At 50.5% G+C, this 17,864-nt stretch overlaps 2 protein-coding genes across 4 annotated transcripts; one reads left to right on the top strand and one right to left on the bottom strand.

The window, feature by feature from the left end:
- Positions 1–114: 114 nt before the first annotated feature.
- On the top strand, positions 115–4,218 carry MRPL49 (mitochondrial ribosomal protein L49). The gene is made up of 4 exons (XM_052661792.1): positions 115–208; positions 1,500–1,650; positions 2,437–2,561; positions 2,673–4,218. Exons 1-4 carry the CDS (start codon positions 131–133, stop codon positions 2,817–2,819), a joined length of 501 nt encoding a protein of 166 aa, XP_052517752.1. The 5' UTR covers positions 115–130; the 3' UTR covers positions 2,820–4,218.
- Positions 3,953–11,465, bottom strand: SYVN1 (synoviolin 1). Of its 3 annotated transcripts, none has more exons than XM_052661789.1 (16): positions 11,248–11,465; positions 9,931–10,079; positions 9,613–9,705; positions 9,371–9,523; positions 9,195–9,243; positions 8,671–8,774; positions 7,927–8,053; positions 7,735–7,834; positions 7,592–7,657; positions 7,380–7,496; positions 7,124–7,287; positions 6,714–6,842; positions 6,469–6,624; positions 6,203–6,389; positions 5,240–5,391; positions 3,953–5,164 (listed from the first exon to the last, which is right to left on the bottom strand). In XM_052661789.1, exons 2-16 carry the CDS (start codon positions 10,060–10,062, stop codon positions 5,058–5,060), a joined length of 1,836 nt encoding a protein of 611 aa, XP_052517749.1. In that variant the 5' UTR covers positions 10,063–10,079; positions 11,248–11,465; the 3' UTR covers positions 3,953–5,057. The 3 variants fall into 3 exon arrangements, with proteins under 3 accessions (XP_052517749.1, XP_052517750.1, XP_052517751.1); XM_052661790.1 differs by lacking the exon at positions 11,248–11,465 and adding an exon at positions 10,895–10,978; XM_052661791.1 differs by lacking the exon at positions 5,240–5,391.
- Between the last annotated feature and the right edge of the window lie 6,399 nt (positions 11,466–17,864).

Consider the following 17,864-nt stretch of genomic DNA (forward strand, 5'->3'; position numbering starts at 1 on the left):
GCCCGAAGCCGTTCTGGCTCCGCCTCTTTAGGACTGCGCAGGCGCCTTCTCGGTCCCGGGCGGGGCGAACAGGAAGGGGCGGGACCAGGCTGATTGCGCACGCAGAAAGGTAGTTAGGGGGCAGTTCAAGATGGCGGCGACTACGTTTCGGTTTGTGCTGCGGGGCTGGAGGACCGGTGTTCCGCCGGGCTGCGGATTACGGCGACTGGTGAGAGAGCTGATCCTGGAGTTGAGGGCAGAGGGCTAGGTGTGAGGCTCACTGTGTGCCTTATAATCTAAAAACTACGCCCCTCCCTAGGGGGCACTTTTCTGGAGCTCAGATACAAGATTGACAGAGAAGGTTGCAGGGCCTGGAGCGCGTTTCCGAATGTGGGGCTTGAAATATGATTGGAGGACAACTTGAGTTAATTAAATTAACAGGATTGAAATATGATTGGAGGACAACTTGAGTTAATTAAATTAACAGGATTGAAATATGATTGGAGGACAATTAGAGTTAATCAGCAATCCGACTCTCGCTGCCTAGTTTTTTTCTTTTTTTGGCTGCGTCTTTTTTTTTTTTTTGAAGAAGCCGTTCCAGAGGGTGAAGATGGGCCCCAGATCATTGGCGAGACTTTTGGGAACCTAGGACTCAAGATATATAGGCCGCTTCATCTTTTCATTCTCATTGTAACCTTGGGAGCCCGGGCTTTCTGTTGGGAGAAGTATGGAAGGACAGACTGTAATGTGACCTTAGGTATATTGTTTGCTAATGTCTTTATCTGTCTTGGATGTACAAAGGAGGTAGTAAAACCCCTAACATGTCGAATTAAAAGAATTAAGTGAAACAGTACCCCTAGGCACTTAGTGCCTGGTTGTGTCCAAATGAATTTGAGCGTGAAATGTTCCAGGTGAGGGAAGGTCACTTCAGATGAGTGTGAGTGGGAAATTATCAGGATTGCTGAAAGTCCCTAACCGAGAGGTGGAATATTTCAGTAGAATCTTCAGAGGAAACTAAAATAATGAAAAATGCCGGATTGGTTGGAAGTAGGGTTACTCGTCTTCCAGAGGTATACACACAATTCTTATTTGAGTCCCACAAAAGTCCTGAGAGGCAGGCCCTTCTGAGTTCCTGACTTGTACCCTTTGTTGTTCAGTCACTAAGTCATGTCCCCCATGGACTGCAGCACACACCAGGCTTTGCTGTCCTTCACTATCTCCCGGAGTTTGCTTAGATTCGTGTCTATTGAGTCCGTGGCACTCACCATCATATCCTCAGCCTTGTACCCTGAGGGTAACCCTGTGGCCTCAGCCTATACCCTGCAGCCTGGCAAACCCAAGTCTGGTGCTTTCCTACCTCCTGACCCAGGAAAAGGGGTAGCAGTGCAGTGAGCAGCCTCTTATTTATACTATTTAAACTCCAGCCTTTTATTTATACTATTCTCTTTGCCTGTAATGTTTCCTTTTTCTACTTAACTGAAGTTCTGCCAGCTGATGGAGAGATTTTTTTTTTGTCTCAGAGCCAGACCCAGGGAACTCCTGATTACCCCCGCTTCCTGGAGTCTGTGGATGAATACCGTTTTGTGGAGCGCCTGTTACCCCCCACCAGCATCCCAAAGCCCCCAAAGCACGAACATTATCCCACTCCTTGTGGTTGGCAGCCCCCTAGAGGTGAGCTGGATGATGGGGATAGCTTGAAGGCTGCAGGGAAACATCCCTCTCCCTAGAGGTCTTTCTGCCCTGGCCCAGGCTCTTGACTTCCCAGAGGGTTATATTGAGATCACTTAGAGCTGGCATCTTAGGTTCAACAAAGGGCCGGGGATTGGATACCTGTTTTAGTAGGACCCATCCATTCACACTATTGGGGTGAGGTCTTCTCATGTGGGAAAAGTGAAGCATAGATAGATAACCCAAAAACTTCTACCCCGGCCATAACTGAGAACATGGCTTGGGAGTTGGGCATTTCGGTGTCCAAGTTTGGTTTTGCCATGCATTGTCAGTATGATCTAGTTGCTTAGCTTCTTCCAACCTTAGTTTCAACAAAATAGAGCTCATCTGCTCAGCACGTTAAAGTGCATTGTGCAGAGCTCGGCCCGTGCTAGGTATTTGGTTCTTGTAAATCACCATCCCTTTGTGCCAGATTGATTTTAGCCTCCCTGACCTAGTGGAGAAGGGCAACAATTGGCTCCAGAGGGGGACCCAAAGATCCACAGAGGCATAGCCCCGATTTCATTTCTTCTTCAGCACCTGCTGGTGCCAGGCCTGTGCTGGGCCTCGAGGTACCAGTGTGAACAAGCTGATCCTGGCACTAAACTTACAGAAAGAGCGGGTCTCCTGATCTGAAGTCTGGAGGTGGCTTTGCTGTTGTGTTCACTGACCCCCTACACACCGAGGAGAAAGGCGAGGTGAGAGGAAGTCTGAGGACATTTGACTTATCCCTGTCCCTCTCTGTCACAGACCCCCCACCCAACCTGCCCTACTTCGTGCGGCGCTCTCGGATGCACAACATCCCAGTCTACAAGGACATCACGCATGGAAACCGTCAGATGACTGTGATCCGGAAGGTGGAGGGGGACATTTGGGTAAGTGGGTGGGTAGGTCAGGGTCCAGTTCTGACCTTTCAGGGCTGAAGGGACAGGAGCCTCTGGAGGGAAGGGTCTCCTGACCAGGCCTGATCCGTCATCTTCCCCCAGGCCCTGCAGAAGGATGTGGAAGATTTTCTGAGCCCACTGCTGGGGAAGACACCTATCACCCAGGTCAATGAGGTGACCGGTACCCTTCGGATCAAGGGCTACTTTGATCAGCAGCTCAAAGCCTGGCTCCTGGAGAAGGGCTTCTGATGCCCAGCTGAGCAGCCTCTGTGACAGCATCCCCCTGACTGGAGTCCTGGGGATCCCGGGAGGAGGCTGTTGGAGCAACAAGGAAAGAGAGGGTACAGAGACCAGGGCTGAGGGCTTTTGGAGCAGGCCTTGCATGCATAAAGGAGGAAATGGGACTCTGTGTGGGTGTCAGCACTGGGGGAGAGCTAACATTGGAGACGCACCAGAAACAGCCAGGTTGAGGGGAGTGTTAATTCCTCCCTGCCCCACTTTGGCGTGATCCTTCTCTCCTTTCATTGGAGCTCCTTGACTTTAGCCACTCAAGCTTTAGAAGTTGTTAACTGCCCCTCTCTCAAAAGCAATAGCCCAGCCTGGTTTACCGGAGGGTAGCCCAGGGCAGACCCATTGGGCACATTTCTTCCTTGGCCCGCAGACCTTCACTGATGCAAAAAATCCTTGAGCCCTTCTAGGTCAGACCTGGCTTGGTAGAGGCTACAGAGAACCTAGAGTGACTCAGACACAGATCCTGGAGGTCTTCATTTCCAAGTGCCATGCACGTCAGACCCTGGGCTCATTCCTTTTACCCATGGAGGTAAAAAATGGCCTCCATCTCATTCTGTATTAGAGTTGGACCTGACTGGGCTTCTAGCTCCAGGAAGCTAAAGTGATTAGCTGGCCTGCAGGGCTCCTGGAGAGTTCCTGGCGCAGCCCACAGCCATCCCTCTCAGGTTGCTGACCTGGTATCAAGGCTGGACAGTGTACTTAAGGCAGGAAGATACTGACCTTTTGTCCCTATTGTCCTATCCTGCCCCAGCCAAGGAACCTTCACACTTGCCTCACCTTGGGAGTCCTAAAGGCCAGAGACCTGAGATCCCACCCCATCCCCACCTCAGGATCAGGCTGCCTCAAGACAGGGTTCAAAGCATGGCTCCCCTACTTGCTCTGACCTCAAGCAAGGTAGTTACCCTCTCTGGGGTGGTTTTTTCGTATGTAAAATGGGTATATCTTCCGAAGACCTTAATTCAACACTGTGCCCAGGGACAGTACTGCCTTATATAAATAAACCCACAGATTCCAGGCCACTCTCAAGGCTACACCCTGAGTTTAGAAAAAGGGAGTGTGGCACACCAATCCTATCACACCAGTTCCACCAGTCATTAATGCAAGTTTTTATTTGGCTGTATATACAATTTAAGCTATTAAAATTTGTACAATATTTACAAATTAAATAATCATCTGAAACTGTCTCCAGCAACTCTTGTAACATAAAACCAAGGGGAAAAAGACAGGGCAGGCAAGGCCTTGGCTCCTGTGGGCCCTACCTGGCCCAGAGCCTTCTCTAAACTGGAAAGATGAGGAGCTCAGCACTCCTGCTTCCCTTTCCTGGGGGTCAGGCATTCCAATTCAAAATTTAAGCCAGAAGACATAGCAAGGAATAACTCCCATTCTTCTAAACTCAAGAGAAATTCTGCAAGTTAAGAAGTGGCCTTTCCATAGGTTCTGAGGCTTGCAGTGGTTCAAAATCAGACACACGAGCTCTTGGCCTAGAGTGAGGCTGCCAGGTCCCTGCTGGGTGAGACCAGAGTCTCACCTTAAACTACAGAGAGAAAAGGGCCCGGGGGGGAGGGGCAGAGCAGGGCCCCTTGGTGCTGTCGCCTGCCCCTCTACCCCCAGATACTCCTTTCCCTGAGTTGTGTGGTTGCCAGTAAGACATGGAAGTGCCACAGGGCACAAAGGGCACAGCAGACCACCGCAAAGAGCTTCTGGAGAGTTTAGGTAGGAAAAGAGGTTAGGTACCAGTCTTGGAGGGCGGGCCCAAGAGCAAGTTCCTGGCCTGCCTCCAGCCCCTTGAGTCCACACTCGGGAACGGGAGCTAATACTGTTCGGCACTGCAGCGTGACTCCACACACAAGGGGGGCTCAGAGGGGCTGCCCCTTCTCCCAGAAGGGCATTGGGGGGTCAGAGGGCGTCTCAGATGCTGCACCTTTCTGCCTTCACGGTCCCAGCAGAATACAAGGCTGAAGGGTTGGAGAGGAAGCCTGCAAGTGACCCCAAATCCCCATGGCCGCCAGGGGACTGTAAGGGCTAGAGTCAGCTGGGGCCTCCAGCCTCTTTCCACTTAGTCTAGGGTGCCACCTCCTCCGCCCCAGAGCTGGGGGTTACTACTCCCTGGTGCAGGTAGGGAGGGAGCTGGCACTTGGTGGCAGGATGTGTCCCAGCGAGGGCTGCTCGAGGGGGCAGGTCAAGTCTGGGGCGTTGTCAGTGGGCAACAGGGGACTCCAGCTTTTGTAGGCGGCGGCGGCGCAGCTCCGCTGCATCAGGCTCCCCATCTTCAGGCAGCTCCTCGGTGCCCACTGACTCCGGAGCTGGGGATAGAGAGGTCCAGAAATGGAACCCAGACAAGGCCTTTGGCCCACTCCCTGGGGGCTGACCGCAACTACCTGAAGGCTTCTCAGGTTCAGGGGCTGGTGGGGAGGCTCCCGGGGATGGGGTGGTGGCCTCAGAGCTGGGGATGCTGGTGGAAGAGGTGGCAGCAACAGCACTAGGGGCAGCCTCCTCAGTGGGGTTAGCTGCGGTGGCAGGCCGGGGGGGCCTAGGAAGAGAAGGGATGAGAGGAGGGCGTGGCATCCTGGCCTGACTGGACAGACTGCACTCGGTGCGCCTGGCAGGGTGAAGTCCAGCACCAACGTCATCAGCGGACGCCAGTGAACAAATGTTGCGTGACTCCTTGGAATTCTGTACCACAGACAGTAAACCACGAACAGGCAGGGACTGCAGGCCACGTTCACTGTTAAACTGCCGAGTCCCCATCTGAGGTGCCAGGCACCTTCCAGACCAACTAAGTCCACTGAATAACCCACAAAGCACACAAGTCTCAGACTCAAGCTCCCCTCCAAGTCTGTACTGACATTGCTGGGTACCATGCACTTTGTACACGTTCCCTGCGAATAGGAATTAGAACACCTCTATTCAAATAAGGTAATGAAGGTCACGAAGCGAGTGATAGGATTGGGACTTGAACTTGGGCCAGGCTAGCTGCAGGTGACTTTATCTGCTGTCTCAGATCAAGGGCAGTGATTCCCAGTCAAAGTGTCACCCTGTGTCGAGAGGGTGTACAAGACAAAACTGAAGTACCAGGAATTACGAGTAATCTGACTTTAGGAAAGTGTAAAGGAACAAGATTCAGGTCAGCTCTTTAATAAACCCTACTCTGTAGATCCAGACAGGCCTTGTGCAGGGGCAGGATAAAAAGTCACCAAGAACCCTGACACCTTGAGTGTGCCTACAGGTAGAATGCCTGAATCAAAGGGTGGCAGGAGAAAAGGGCTGAAAACCACCGCTGGGGGCCTTCTCTTGGCAGCTCCACAGCCTGCCGCCCACCCTGGCCCCAGGCGCAGACGTACCCCAGGGAGGCGAGCACGGTGAGGTACTGGTTGATCTGCAGCATGGCGGCGTCCAGCAGCGTGTGGATGTTGCGCAGGCTCTGTAGCCGGGCCTCCAGGTGCTGTCGCTCGTGGCCTTCCAGAGCCCGCAGCTCCTCTGGGGTCAGCCCAGCAAAGCCTGCAGGAGGCACAGGCATGGGGGGGAAGGCTGAAGGGAGAGAGAGAGGCTCAGCCTGGGCCTGACACCCCCCACCTCCCCAAACCACCCCTGGAGAGGCCCCACTTACCAAAGGGTGGAGGCAGCGGCATGCCCATCCAGGGAGGGGGGAAGGGGAAGCCGGGGGCAGGGCTGGCCTCCGGAGAAGAGGCAGAGCCAGGTGCTGGGGCAGAGGCGGCAGCAGCGGCTGTGGTTGTGGCTGCTCCGTTGGGCCGAGAAAGGGCGGCTGAAGAGCAAGAACAGGAAGTCAGCAAGTGTTGACAGGCCTCTGCTTCCCTTGCTTCCATCCCCTGGCTGAGGTACCAAAGGGCTCACCTGCACTGCTGGACGGAGGGGGCACAGCCTCTCCTGAGCCGGGGGGAGGTGGGACAGGTGGAAAGGGGCCCATGGGGGGCCACAGCGGGAACATGCCTGGAGGGAAGGGAGGCAGGAGGCCCTGGGGGACTGTAGAGAGAAGACCAGTGGTGAGAAAAGGTCCAACTGACGGATCCAGGTCGCGGGCAGGGCGTCTGGACGTCCCCTGTCCTCTGCTCCCACAGGCCCTCTCTGAGCTCAGCACAGATCACTTGTGACTGCAATCATCTATGTCTCTTCCTGTGACCAGCCCTTGTGGCCCCCCCACCTCCTCTAGAGGGCAGAGACTCTGTTTCTCCTCAGGATTTCCCATTCCCAGTCCAGGGCAAGTATCCAACACTGTTGGACGGTCAGATGAAGGGGCCACTCACAGTTGGGGGGCTGGGGCAGGAGTGGTGGGGCGTGGGGGGCAGGTGGCGGCCCCTGATCTGCAGGCTCAGGGGGCGGCGGTGACTGGGTCGGCAGCGATGCCCGAAGGACGTCCATACGGCAGGTGGGGCAGGTCTGCTGCCGCTGGAACCAGGAGCGCAGGCAGCTGGGGGTCAAGACCAGGCAGTGGTTGGCAGGTCGCTGGGATTCTGCCTCCCAGAGCCACCCCTGATGCCCAGGCTCCTCGGCCTCTCCCACCTGGTATGGAAAATGTGGTTGCAGGGCAGTCTCTTGGCACCAGTCACCATCTCTTCTCGGCAGATAATGCAGACATTGTCCATCGCCTGCAGTTCCTCTGGGGTGGCGTCTGGATACCTGGTCAGAACAGGCCAAGGGCACGTCAAGACCAGAGCTGGAGGTGGGGCACCTGGGGCAGAGCTTGGGCGAGCAGCTGGGACGGGGCCACTTACAGAGTATTCATGTTGCGGATAGCTCGGCGAGACATGATGGCGTCAGTCACAGCTTTCTTGAACTGCCTGAAAGGACAGTTTCAGTAGAGGAGGGAGACAGAGGGGGAGGGGTCGAAGGTGTGGCAGGGCCGGGCTAGGCTCACCTCATGGCCAGGTACATCGGCCGGATGGCGAAGAGGGGGAACGTGTGCACCTTGATCATAATGGTCATGAAAGCCATGTACAGCAGAACCTTGATGAAGCCTGGGCGTCGGGGACAGAGAGTGACGGGTCACGGGACTGGGCAGGCCGGGCTGGGGACACCGGTACAGGTTGGGGAGGGCCAGGCTCCTCACCTGTGAACAGCTCGGTGTAGAGCATGTACACAGCCTTGTTGTCCCAGGGATTTTCGCTCTGGAGGTCCACGGAGTGTAGCACATACTTGATGAAGATGGTGAGCACCATGGTCATCAGGATGGCATACTGGCGGAGAGGGCAGGGAACATAAGAATACAGCCCCCTTGCTCCAGCCAGACTCTGCTATCCCCAGGCCTGTGCACAGCGGAGTGCCACGGGACAAGCACAGGCTTGGACGCCACCAGGGTCCTCCTCGCTTCTCCACTCACTAGCTGATGGGACTTTCAGCAACTCACTAGACCACTCTGAACTTCAGTTTGCATGTCTGTCAATGACAGAATTAACTGCTTCTGTGTAACAGTGTTGCTTTGCTGATCAAAACAGATGCAGGTTGTGCTCAGCACAGGGCCAGGCATACAGAAAGCACTCAACAAAGATGGACCATCATCACCAGACACACCTCCCCAGCTGTCCATCAAGCTAATTCCTTCTGTCCATTAACAGCAAGCTCCTCTGGCATCAACTGAGCAACAGGTCAGGGCTCCTCCACACATGCTTTTCTAGGCCTTGCCCACTCTTTTAGGAGTGTGTAGTGGGCAGGGCTGGGACTGACTGACAGCTGCTCCTTGGTGGCCACACGGGTTGGCCACAGAGCAGGTGCTCAGTAAAGGTTTGTGAAGTGATTCAAGGCACGTGCAGTGCCACCTCAGGCCTGTCCTCCCAACCTCCCAAGCCAGTTTTACCTCAAAGCCAAACACCAGCTGCACAGAGGCCCCTCGGGTCAGGATGCTGTGATAGGCATGGCTGACGAAGAGGAAGTCCAGGATACCCAGGAGGAACATAAGGGCTGTGGGGACCCCCCAAATGGGAGGTTGGTGGGGTCAGCCCAGGGCCTGACAGCCACTTCCTGCTCCAAGACAGCTCCCACCCTCAAGCCCACCATGGCCCCAGCCATCTAGTCAAGTGGGCACACTCCACCGAACCCGGCCCCCTGGGATCTCTGGTTCTGCCTAAGGGTGGCCCAAGCTCCAGGTGAGGAGGCAAAGAGCTAACAAGGGGCCAGGCAGTTGAGAAGCCCTGGAGTGGAACAGGGCAGAGATGATGCAAATTAACTTCCTAAATTATCTTTCCTGTACAGCTGTGGGTGGAGCGGGCAGCCTGTGCTCTATGGCATGCTCCATGGGTAATGACTTTTCATGTTCCAGTCCTTCATGGCGCCTCTTCTCCCTCAAGCTCCCTCCTCTCCATTCCCGTGGGTCTCACTCACAGACAATGCGGCAGTGAAAAAGCCAGGAGATATTGGGGCTGCGTTCCATCTGAGGCAGAGCAGAGAGGGGGCCTGTCAGGAAGTCTGGGGCTCACCCCACACCCCGAACCCAGCCCTCACTCCACGAGTCTGCCCTCTAGCCACTCTGCTCCAGAGAACCCCCTGACCCAACTCACAAAGTCCACACGGTCCTCAGCCAGCCAGTGAAAACACTTGAGGAAGAGAAGGAGAGTAAAGAGAGCAACAAAGCGGGGGCTGAAGTCGTCCCGAAAGACGGTGAAGGCCAGACAAGTCTCAGTGACAGCATACCAGGAACGTTCCAGAAGGTGCTGGAGGTTGAACAACGAAGGATATGGAACTCAGACATTCTGTTTGCCCAGCTCCCTGCTCCTCACCTTCGGAGCCATGAACATCTTACCTCCATCTCTGCTGCCCTCAGCTGTCCGAAAAACACTTTGCCCATCACCTTGCCCAAGAGGAAGACAAGGACAAAGGCCTGGATATACAGGACCTAGGAGTGAAGAGAGGCTATGTTTTGAGGTCACCTTCTGCCTTGTTCTGTCCGGGGCTCATCATTCAAGAACCTCTCCACATCCCCAACACAACTGGTTCCAAATTAGGTCTGGCAGCTACTTCACTCTTCTCCTACCTACCTGACCTTTAGCCCCACCCCTGTCTCAAGCCGACTCCTCCTTCCCTCCCAGGGAGTTCCTCCCTCCCCGAGCCCTGAACTCACTGCCATGCTGGGGCTAGACTTGGTCAGGTACACCACCGTGGGGTAGAACTGGTGCTTGAGGTAGTAGGCATGAGCCACCACGGCCCCGGTCAGCGCCAGGCTGGCGGCCATCATCACGGCAGTTCGGAACATTGCCCTGGCCTGAGGACCTGCAAGGGGAAAAGAGAGAATTGTTGATGCCCATACCGTGCAAACCTAGCACTGTGCCTGAGACGCCGTGTTAATAAACAGGAGAAAGGAAAGAAAACCTCACTTCGTCCTCACCATCATCGCGTCAAGAATAACATATGCTCCCCTATCTTACAAACTAGAAGGCTGAGACTCAAAGGGGTTAAGAGGTTACACTGACGCAAGGCCTGGAGCCTGAATTCGTCCTGTTTCAAATCTAGGGCTCTTTCCACGCTGCCTTGCCAGACCGCCGCCTCTAGGGAAGAATGAGGAAAGGCGGCAAAGTCGGAGAAGGGACCTGCTCCCTTTGCCCCTAAAAGTGACTTTGATGGGGTGGGATGCAACAGCAGAAACCTCCAGAAGCGGGAACAAGCTGCCCGGTCTGGGAGAAGGCAAGGTGCTGGGGGGCGCAGCCGGACAGGGGCAGCGCCAGTGACAGCTCGGTCAGGGTGGGCAGCTCTGACGCGCGCCCCGCGGGAGCGGGGCGGGGTACGTCAGCCTGGAACCCTGGCGCCCCCACCCCCCGGGGCAGTGTCAACTCGGGGCACCGGAGAAACGGCCGACCGTCGGGATGCAGGAGCGAGACGGATAGGACCTGTAAGCGCCAGGAGCTGCGAGCGTCGCAGGCGGGGCCGGGCCTCTGGGAGAGCGGCCGCGCGGGCGCCAGTCTACCACCAGCTGACAGGCCGACAGCGGGCGGCGGGGCTGAGGCGGCGCGTCAACCCCGGAGGCTTCGAGGGGGAACGCCCAGGTCCCGACTCCAACCACAACCCGGGCCCGACCCCGGCCCACTCACCAGGAGCCCAGCACCGCGAGCCCGCTCAATGCCCGCGACTGCGGAGGCGGCTCCGGTTAACAACACTCCCCACCCCCTGCGAGCCGGAACTTGGAGGGTGAGACACCTCACTTCCGGCGGGGCGGGGCGGGGCGTGGGTCGTACCACGCGCCCCCTTCCCGTGCCCGCGCTGCCGGTGGCGCCGGGAGCGGCAGTCCCACCACCTGTCTGGGGTTCGCGCCTATGGTTCGCGCAACAGATGAGAGAGGCGAGAGGTGGTCTGAGCGGCAGAGGGGCACCCGGGGAAGATTAGAGTCTCCCCATTTACTAAGCACAGATGGTAGCGTCTCCGCCGCTGAGTGGACTTAACTTACCCGAGGACACGGGCTCTCAAAGCTGCTAGCGGGAGAGGAGGGTGGGAGAGGAGTCTTGCGGGCCGTACCATTCGGAGGGGCTGCGTAGGCAAGGGAAAGACATTACGGGCCTAAGAGAAATAAACAGAATGTCTTAGAGACTCATTCCAAGGGGACTCACAACAGTTTGATAAGTTAGGGGCTTTCTCAGAGAACTGGATGCAGGAGAGAAAAACGTGTTCCCTCCTAGATCACCCCCAAATTGGGTGGGAGTGAGTTAGATCCCCGTGGCTGCTACTGATTGCTCAAAATAGAGTTACGCGGACCAATCAGAAAAAGAAATGAAAACTGCTGGCCTATAGGAAGAGGAAAGCAGTTGAGCCGTTGCTAGGGGCGGAAGGTAGCGTTGCCTGGGGCTAGCTCCAACCCCAGAAGGGTAGCGAGTAGAGAGGGCGCAATCCGTGGGCGGGTGTTCTGAGTCTGCCCCAGGGGAACGTTTGCTGCGCCGCAAAAGGGAGGTGTACCTGAGTCTGAGTAGAAGATAGACCTTTCATTCCGGTTCACCTTGCGATGGGAGTGTTCTATGCAGTGAGTGACTTCACCGTCGCGTGCCTTCACCCCTCCCCAAGCCTACTGCGTTGCTGTTCTTAGATCGTTCTGTCCTGGGCCACCGTTGCCACAGAATTGAGAGAATAGAGTTAATGCGCCCACCGTGCGTTGCGTGTTCCTCCGTCATCGCATTTAATCATCAACCACTGAAGTTGATAAGCTAAGTGGTGCTAGTCTCGTTTTGTACCGTGTGCTCAGTTGCTTCAGTCGTGTCCGACTCTTTGCGACCTATGGGCTGTAGCCCGCCAGGCTCCTCTATCCAGGGGATTCTCCAGGCAAGAATGAATACTGGAGTGGGTTGCCAAGCCCTTTTGCAGGGGATCTTCCCGACCCAGGGTTCTAACCGCGTCTCCTATGTCTCCTGCAATGCATTTTATGTGTTCTTATTTTATACATTCTCATTTTATATGTTGGAAATTGAGGTATAGAGATTTAGCAAGTCCTGGGATGGACACCGGATCTGTCAAACTCAATTCCCATACTGTTAGCCTCAGTCACCTTTATCACCACTTGTTAACCTGAGTTGGCCTGATCAGTTTAACCTGTAGCCTGTCACTGAGCTGGCTCCCTTATAAGACCATCTATGACTTTCTAATGACTATATCCAGTGGGCAGCTTTCAGTTCTTTGGTGACTCAACCGCACTCTCCTTCCTTCCTTCCTTCTGCACCGATTAGCATGAGGGATCTTTGATCCTCCAGGGATCGGATCCGTGCACCGTGCAGTAGAAGTATCCAGTCTTTATCACAGGACAGCCAGGGACGTCCCCATCTCTTTGATTCTTAACAGTCTTCTCCTTGAGCTTCTGTGACCCCACATGCCTCTGTGTTTCCCCCAATTATGTATCTGCCCTCTTCCTCTTTCCTTCATTTAAATGTTGTCCACAAAGTCCTTTCCTTCTCCAAGGAATGTCTTTCTTCTCAGTTATAATCACAGTAAACATTGCTTAACTTCTTGAGTTGGATGGGGGCCCCTTCTATGTGTTCCCATGATATTTTGTGCTTCCGTTATAGTGGCATTCAGCACCCTGGGCTGACATTGGCAATGAACGTGACTCTCATTTTTAGAGGTCCTGAGCTTAAGGATGGAGGCCCGACTCTTTTTGCCACACACTGAACGGAAGTAGATTTCCAAGCAAACAGTATCACCACTGATGAGACTTCCCTGGTTGAACTGCTAGGAGAAATAGGCAAATACATAATAATGGTCAGAGGGTTTAATAATCTCTCATTCACTAACAGAACAATAAGTAGGCAGAAAATCAGCAAGGACACAGTAGACTTGAGCAATGATATCAATAACTTGTCCTGATGAACATTTACAGAACACTTTATATGTTCTGTTACAGCATACATGTTTTTCTTAAATGAATATAGAACATTTACCTAGACTGATAGTGTGTGTGTGCCAAGTTGCTCGTTCATGTTAGTCTTTGTCCCTGTGGACTGTAGCCTGCCAGGTTCCTCTGTCCATGGGATTTTCCAGGCAAGGATACTGGAGTGGGTTGCCATTTTCCTCTCCAGGGAGATGGATTTATTCTGGGACAGTAAACAAGACTCAATAAATTTAAAAGAATTCAAGTCATATAAAGTATTTCTATGACCACAATAGAATTAGATTGCAATCAAGAGAAATCCTTGGAAAATCCTCAGATTTTTGGAAACAAAACACTTTTAAGTAAGTAATGGATTAAAGAATAAACCACAAGAAAAATTAGAAAGTATTTTTAACTGAGTGAAGGTGAAAACATAATAGAACTTAAGAGATTCCACTAAAGAAGTATTTGGGGGAAATTTATAGCACTGAATGCTTACCTTAGAAAAGAAGAAAGGATTGGAATTATGACCTCCGCTTCTACCTTAAGAAACTGGAAAGAGAAGAGAAAAATTGAACTCCAAATAAGCAAAATAAAGGAAGTAATCAAATTCAGAAAGGGAATCAATGAAATACAGAAATAAAAATCAAAGGAAAAGCTGATTCTTTAAAAGGATAAATAAAACTGATAGACTTTCCAATCAGATTGATCAGGAAAAAAAAGAGAAAGATACAAATTACTGATACCAGGATTGAGAGGGGTGTTATCTGTATAGATTCTACAGATACTAAAAGGGCAATAAGAGAGTATCATACAATTTTATGCCAACAAATTATACAACTTCTAAGATGAGCAAGGCTAGATGTCTGCTTTTCCCACTTCTACTCAACATTGTGCTGGAGGTCCTGGCCAGGAGACTAAGACAAGGGAAAAAAATACAGATTGGAAAAGAAGAAATAAAACTGTCTTTGCTCACGGTCAGCATTATTGTCTATATAAACACTACTAAGTGCTTCCCTGGTGGCTCAGTTGGTAAAGAATCCACCTGCAATGCAGGAGACCCAGGTTCAGTCCCTGGGTCAGGAAGATCCCCTGGAGAAGGAAATGGCAATCCACTCCACTATTTTTGCTTGGGAAATCTCATAGAGGAACCTGGTGTGCCGTATAGTCCCTGGAGGCACAGAGTTGGATATGACTGCGTGACGAAACCACCACCAAGGAATCCACAGGAAAGCCACTAGAACTAAGTGAGTTCAGCAGGTGTAGGATGGAAGGTCAGTATACAAGAGAAACTACATTTCTAAATATTAGTAGTAAACAATTGGAAATTAAAAATTTAAAAATACTTCTTCAGTTCAGTTCCGTCTCAGTTGTGTCTGGTTCTTTGCAACCCCATGGACTGCAGCATGCCAGGCCTCCCTGTCCATCACCGACTCCTGGAGCTTGCTCAAACTCATGTCATACCATCCAAATATCTCATCCTCTGTCGTCCCCTTCTCTTCCTGCCTTTAATATTTCCCAGCATCAGGATCTTTTCCAATGAGTCAGTTCTTTGCATCAAGTGGCCAAAGTATTGGAGCTTCAGCTTCAGAATCAGTCCTTCCAATGAATGTTCAGGACTGATTTCCTTTAGGATGGACTGGTTGGATCTCCCTGCAGTCCAAGGGACTCTCCAACACCACAGTTCAAAAGCATGAATTCTTTGGCGCTCAGCTTTCGTTATGGTCCAACTCTCACATCCATACACGACTACTGGAAAAACCATAGCTCTGACTAGACGGACCTTTGTCAGCAAAGTAATGTCTCTGCTTTTTAATACACTGTCTTGGTTGGTCATAGCTTTTCTTCCAAGGAGCAAGTGTCTTTTAATTCCGTGGCTGCAGTCACCATCTGCAGTGATTTTGGAGCCCAAGAAAATAACGTCTTTCACTGTTTTCATTGTTTCCTCATCGATTTGCCATGAAGTAATGGGACCAGATGCCATGATGTTAGTTTTCTGAATGTTGAGTTTTAAGCCAGCTTTTCCACTCTCCTCTTTCATCTTCATCGAGAGGCTCTTTCGTTCCTCTTCACTTTCTGCCATAAGGGTGGTAACATCAAAAGATAGGGAAGGAATACAACCCCACCCATCAACAGAAAATTGGATTAAAGATTTATTGAGCATGGTCCCCCCGATCAGAACAAGACCCAGTTCCCCCACAGTCAGTGTCTCCCATCAGGAACTTCCATAAGCCTCTTATCCTTATCCATCAGAGGGCAGACAGAAAACCACAATCACAGAAAACTAATCAAACTGGTCACATGGACCACAGCCTTGTCTAACTCAGTGAAACTATGAGCTATGCTGTGTAAGGCCACTCAAGATGGATGGGTCATGGTGGAGAGTTCTGACAAAAATGTGGTCCACTGGACCACAAACCACTGCGGTATTCTTGCCTTGAGAACCCCATGAACAGTATGAAAAGGCAAAAAGATAGGACACTGAAAGATGAACTCCCCAGGTCAGGAGGTGTAAAAATATGCAAGACTTGTACACTGAAAAGTACAAAACATTGCCAAGAGAAATTAAATATCTAAATAAATGGAGAGATATACCATATCTGTGAAGCAGAACACTCAATACTTCTATGATGTCAATAAAAGGGAGAAGATTAATAAAGTACAAAGCTGGCTCTTTGAATAAGCTAATAGGCAAAACTCTGGCAAGGCTGATTAAGAACATAAAGTGAAGTTAAAAGTAAAAAATATAATGAATAAAAATGGGAGATAACCACAAACACAGCAAAGGTTTAAAAATAATAAGAATATGATAGGTGTAATTTTATGGCAATACATTTGAAAACTTAGGTGAAAGGAATAATTTCCTAGAAAAGAAAAGGTGTGTAAGACTGACGCAACACAGAATAGAGAACATGAATAGACCAACAAATATTTTTAAGATGACTCAGTATTAACAATCTCCTCCAGACACAACTGATTATCCATGTGGGAAATAACTGGATTTCTATTTCACACCATATACAAGAATCAGTTCTAGGAAAATTGATTCACTTAAATGTTAAAAAGCAAAAATTTTAAACTTTCAGAAGAAAATATGGGGAAATATGAGGTAGTCAAGGATTTCCTTAAAAAGACCCAACAAGCACAAACCATAAAGGAAAACAAATATGGATACATTTGACTTCATTAAAACATAAAATTTTTATGTACTCAAGATTCCATAAATAGGGTTAACAGTGGATGTGAAGAATCATACTGAAGTGATGGAAATGTCCTAAAACTGATTTATGATGAAGGTTGTATAACTTGATAAATTTGCTAAAAATCTGTTGAATTGTGCACTCTAAGTGGGCAAATGACATATGTCAGATAAGCCTCAATAAATTTATGCCATTAAAAAAATTAAAAGATTCCATAAGTAAAGGAAACAATACATGACAGATTGGGAGAAGACTAAGGATTAGTATCCAGAATATGAAGAGCACTCTTCCAAATCAACAAGAAAACCTGAAAGAAAAATGGTTGGAGCACTTTTCTAGTTGTTAGATGAAATGCTGTTTTATTGATTCCTTGACTGTGTAATAAAACCAGTTAATCCACAAAACTTGAAAAGGTACTCAGCATCACCAATGATTAGGGAAATGAATGTACAAATAAAAATGAGATATAATTTTTTATTCACAGTGTTGGCAAAAAGTAAAAGTTTGAACATCCCTGTCCCTAGTGATCCAGTGTTTAAGCCTCCACATTTCTACCACAGGGGGCATGAGTTCTAACCTGGTGGGAACCAAAATCCCACATGCTGAGGCATGGCCAAAAAGAACATAAAGCAAAGTAACTCTGGTGGAAGAAGGTAAAGCAGAGTGGTTTGGCAATATCTGGTAGATTTAAACACATAGCTGCCCTTCAACCTAGCAATTTCACTCCTTGAGAAAGTCTCCCATGTGTACAGAAAGGACACATGCAGAGAATATTCATTGTGGTTTTTCATAAGTAGAGGAGACATCCAAGTAGGCATTTTTAGAAGAAAATGCATAAGTAAGTTGTAATTTAATCATGTGGTGGAATTTTGTATACTGAAAATGAACAGAGGGAAAACTCAGCAGTGAACACAGGACTGGAAAAGGTCAATTTTCATTCCAATCCCAAAGAAGAACAATGCCAAAGAATACTACCTTACAATTGTTCTCACTTCTCATGCTAGCAAGGTGCTCAAAATCCTTCAAGCTAGGCTTCAGCAGTACATGAACTGAGAACTTCCAAATGTACAAGCTGGGTTTCAAAGAGGCAGAGGAAACAGAGATCAAATTGCCAACATTCATTGGATCATGGAGAAAGCAAGGGAGTTCCAGAAAAACATCTATTTCTGCTTCATTGACTAAAGCCTTTGACTGTGTTCACAACAAACTGTGGAAAAATTTTAAAAAGATGGAAGTCCCATACCTCCTTACCTGTCTCCTGAGAAACCTGTATGTGGGTTAGGAAGCAACAGTTAGAACCTTACCTGAAACAACTGTTCAAAATTGGAAAAGGAATATAACAAGGCTGTACGTTGTCATCCTGCTTATTTAACTTCTGTGCAGAGTACAACATTTGAAATGCTGAGCTGGATGAGTCACAAGCTGGAGCCAAGATTGCTAGGAGAAATATCAACAACTTCAGATATGTGGAAGATACCACTCTAATGGCAGAAAGTGAGAGGAACTAAAGAGCCT

The sequence above is a fragment of the Budorcas taxicolor genome, chromosome 25 (genome assembly GCF_023091745.1).
Source record: "Budorcas taxicolor isolate Tak-1 chromosome 25, Takin1.1, whole genome shotgun sequence".
Classification (NCBI taxonomy): domain Eukaryota; kingdom Metazoa; phylum Chordata; class Mammalia; order Artiodactyla; family Bovidae; genus Budorcas; species Budorcas taxicolor.